General features: G+C 52.9%; 1 protein-coding gene across 5 annotated transcripts in view; it reads left to right on the top strand.

Moving 5' to 3' along the window:
- The first annotated feature begins 2,043 nt into the window (after positions 1-2,043).
- The window catches only part of HECA (hdc homolog, cell cycle regulator), a 45,337-nt gene continuing 43,083 nt past the window's right edge, over positions 2,044-4,297 (top strand). For 4 of the 5 annotated variants that reach the window (XR_012378600.1, XM_073894009.1, XM_025866085.2 and 1 more), the window contains exon 1: positions 2,050-2,602. Coding sequence is in view for 4 of the 5 variants with exons in the window: in XM_073894009.1 (XP_073750110.1) it covers positions 2,332-2,602 (271 nt within the window). In the remaining variant the exon portion in view is untranslated. Of the gene's footprint in view, positions 2,603-4,297 lie in introns of all 5 variants that reach the window. The other variant, XM_073894011.1, reaches the window with a different exon arrangement.

The following is a 4,297-nucleotide window of genomic DNA, read 5'->3' on the forward strand; positions in this document are numbered from 1 at the left end:
AAAGAAAGAAAGAAAGGCCAAAGCCAAGGTCACCAAAATACTGTGAGATCTCTCAGCCGCCTCTAGTGAAGGATCCCAGTAATGAAATTAAGCTAAGTCTGAACTGGCCACATTAACTCATTATCTTTGTCCCCAGCTCCTCCATCCTCTCCCTGAAGTCTCCATTTAATTAACCACCGACAGCATTTTCCTCCAGTTTTTAGAATTTTTTGACTTCAGAGGTCCAGGTGGTGACGAAATCCTGCTGCATATACCTTCAAAGCATTTGTCCATTCATTTATTCATGTACTTGTCATGCATTAATAAATACTTACTGAGTGCCATGCACTGTGTTAGGCACCAAGGATACAAGTGATGACTAAGAAAGACACAGTTTCTACTGTTACAGGGCTGCTAGTCCGGTGGGGGCCCAGACAGACAAATACACAGGCATTTTCAATACCTTTGTGTGCAAGCTGTTTTGTTGGGGAAGGTACAGGGAGCCCAGGGGGCAAATCTAGCCTTGGGCTATCAGAGGAGGCTTCCTAGAGAATTGATGATTTAGTTGAGACTTTAAGATTCAGAAAGATGTAGCCAGAAGAAGAGTGCATTTGACATTCCCCATTCAACAGATTTTTACTGACTGCTTTCTGTGGGTCAGGCTTTCTGCTAGACTCTGCAGAGTTAGGTAGAAAGATAGACTCAATCCCTGCTCTTCTAGTGCTCAGAGGAAGTCAGGGTGGGGTAGAAATATATGTGAAAATATAGGCACAAAGTATGTATCTATCTAATGTAACCATCAATATATACTCGGGAAATTAAACAGTTCATCATTTTCCTGCTGGGAAGTCCAACCAGCAATTGCTCCTGAGCATCCAGGCTCCTCCCAGTAGCTCCAACCTCTGCTATGGACTCTGCTCCCAGTCCATTAGGTGAGGAGCATGGGGAGGGTTCTCTTTAAGCTTTAGAGCCTTTACTGAAGAGCTGGGTTAATTAAAGAAGATTACACTATAGGAGGGGAAAACTGTTAATTGTCAGCTAAAATAGTTTTCCTCCATAGTTCATGGGAAAAAGAACCTAATTTATACACTCAACAAATACAAGCTAGCTGTTGTTCCCTGAGGTGCCCAACACTGATAGAAACTACTACCTATGGAGCTTTCATGTGAGCGAGAAGGAGATAGATAGGAAATAAGTAAACATGTACATTGACAACTTAATGAGAGATACTTCTGATAGCTCCTCCGGGAAGGTGTTTCTGTTACATCCTGAAGGGAGTGTGTTTGATCTGGGACCTGAGGTTGGGAAGGAGCTGGTCTGTGAAAAGATAGAATAAAGTTGCAGAAATGGGAGCCCATGTAAAACTCTCCCCAGGGGTCTGTCTCCTGCCCTCACATCATTGCTTCTCTTCACAGGTGTCACATTCTAATCCGAGCCTGCTCACGACACAGCCATCGCTCTTTCAGGGCAGCTCAGCCCTATCTATGGGGGTTGCGTTTTCCCCCCACTTGTTTCGTGATCACAGGCAACACTGAGTTTTATCCCCGGATGGTGGGTCCTGTTTGTACGAACTACTTTCAACACCACACTGTGCCGGCTTCTCATTCATTCCCATTGTCTGGGAACTCAATCTTATTTCTGCAATTACTGAACCTAAAACTGATCTTGAGGGGTGAGGTGTTTTGGTGGATTATTAATCCGAAATCCTTTGTTTTCACTTCTTGTTCTAGTCACCCGCCTATTTTTCCGGACCATATTGTTCTAAGCCTCAATCTCATGAAGGTCAGGAGGCCACCGAATAACTACTTGCGACGCCACCGGATTGGCTTAGAGGGCCACTTCACGAAGCTCGCTTCGCAGATGCCCAGTAGCTCCGCGGGCCAGCCGTGAGGGCGCCAGGATGACGTCACCCGAAAGTGGCCGGCTCAGCGGGGGCGTGACGTCACGCGGGCGGGCCAGTCAGCCGTGAGGTCACTTGGTGGGCGTGGTCAGGCCGAATCCCCAGTGTCGTCACGGGCGGGGGCGGGGCCAGAGCGTGTCAGCGAAGCCGAATCAAAACAAGCCGGAGACCCGCCTTTTCCCTCCGGCTCGGGAGCGTCTCGCTCGCGTCCCGAGCCCGCGGCGCTCGCGCGGCTGCGAGCCTCGGGTGGCCGCGCGCCGGCTCCAGGAAGCCGGAGAGGGCGCGGCGGCCGGGATGGCGCGGCGCGGGCCGCGCGGCTAGACGGGCGCCGGAGGAGCCGCCGGCCCGCGCCCTCCATTCTCTTCCTCCCGGACCCGGCTCCGCGCGGGCCGGGAGCGGCCGTGCGGCGGGGAGCCGCCTTCGCTGACGCCGGGCACCTGGACGCTCGCGAGATGCCCAACCCCAAAAACAGTAAAGGTGGCCGCAAAAACAAGCGCGCCAACAGCAGCGGGGACGAGCAGGAAAATGGAGCCGGGGCCCTGGCAGCGGCGGGCGCGGCGGGCGCGGCAGCCGGGGGGGGCCTGGCGGCGGCGGCCGGCTGCGGAGCGCCGGCGGCGGGAGCGCCGGGCACCGGGGGTGCGGCGGGCACCGGAGGCGCGGGGACTGGCACCGCCAACGCCGCGGCCGCCGCGGGGGCTGCAGCCGCGGGCGACGCCAAGAACGGTAAGACGGGGCTGGCGGGGCGTGCGCCAACTTCCTCCCCGACGGGGACGGCGCGGTGGCGGGGCCCGGGGCGGCGCGGGCGGTGCGTGGACAATGCGAGAGTCAGGAAGTGCTCACCCCGCCTCTCCGCCCCGCGGAGGCTGCCCCTTCCCGGTCCCCACGCCTGGCGGCGACGACGGATCCGCGGCCCCTTCCCGGGGTCTGCGCCGCTCCCCGGCCGCGCGCTCGGGGTCGGCTGCGCCTCCGACTCCGAGGGGCGCGGGGGTGCTCGGCGGCGGCCGTGCCCCCCTCGGGGCCTGCCCATGCTGGCGGGGCCGAGTGTGTGCCCCGGGCCGTGGGGGAAGGGGGTAAGGGGCGGGGGGAGGAAAGAGCTGCCCAAGTTGAAAAGAATGATCCGATTGGAAACTTAGTCACCAGTTCATTCTTCCCTGTGTCCCCCTCACCCCCTCGTCTTTCCTCCCGAGTGAGGAAGAGCCTTAAATCCCAGCAAATCCAGGCTTGCCGCAGCAATTGCCACAGGTGAAGAGGCCCCGAGACATTTTTACTATAGGGCGTGTGTGTGCGTGCTTGTGCGCGCGCGCGCTCTTTAATTCTCTTGCTCGCTTTTGAGGAAGGAAGAGAATCTGAACTTGACTTCCGTTCTCAGACCGGAGTTTAAAAAAAAAAATCATCCTCTATACGATTCTGTTTCACAGTTTTAAAAGGAAGCCTACTAATCTTAGGTAGTGCCTGAATGCACCTTTGTCGGGGTACTTAGGGAATAGTGAAGATGTGACAGGATTGCCGTTGTCACTACATGAAACATGGTTTTCGTTACAGGGTGCTAGGCAAACACTTTTTTCTTACTTGGACAGTTCTTCGAATTCCTCTGGTCAGGCAGTTTTTCAGGGAAGGTAATAGAGGTATAATTTAATGAAGGGAGATAAGGATCTTTATATCTGGCTTTTAACTTGTAGCTTTTCAGCTTTTGAAGCCATTCTTTATGCAGCTCAGTCACTTTTTAAACGGGCACCTGCACTTAAAGAACCCTACAGTGCTCTGAACATAGAAGATTGAAGTGTGCCTGTTAAGAACAGAACCATAGGCCCTGTTGGCTGTCTCTGCAATATTGAAATAAGGTTTTTCTTTTTTCCAGGAACAGACATCCTGGTTTTGAATGTGTGATAATACAGTTTTTGGCCAGGCTATCTTCTCCATGTTCTTTTGTTTTCCAAGCGCTAAACTTCATTTTGGTATTGATGTGGCAGAGGGGAAGGAAGACAGACTTGGTGGCTCAGCTCTTTAGAGCTCTGCCTTCTTAGGAAGGTTGGTCTTTCTCATCTGATTTCCTTGCCTTTAAAATTGGAAAAAAAAATATGTTACATTGGCTCAGTCGTAAGGTTATTGTGAGGCTTGGAGTGTCACTTTCTTGCCCAGTTCCCAGTTCTTGTTTTAAAGTCTTGTCACATTTCTAACATGCTTAGTAAAGTTCCTCAAGAAAAGTGATCAATGAATGATAGCTGTCATTCACTCCTTCAAAAAATATTAAGCACTTACAGTGTTACCACTCCTGTGCTAAGTATTAAAGGGTACAGTGGTAATCAAGAGAGGACATCCTGGTCCTCATGGAGCTTGCATTCCAGCTCTGGTGCTGGTCTGCCTTACCCTTTGTGTGTGTGTGTGTGTGTGTGTGTGTGTGTGTGTGTGTGTGTGTGT

This window comes from Callorhinus ursinus, unplaced genomic scaffold, assembly GCF_003265705.2.
Source record: "Callorhinus ursinus isolate GAN/ISIS: 27379988/994484 unplaced genomic scaffold, GSC_fseal_2.0 scaffold6, whole genome shotgun sequence".
Lineage (NCBI taxonomy): Eukaryota > Metazoa > Chordata > Mammalia > Carnivora > Otariidae > Callorhinus > Callorhinus ursinus.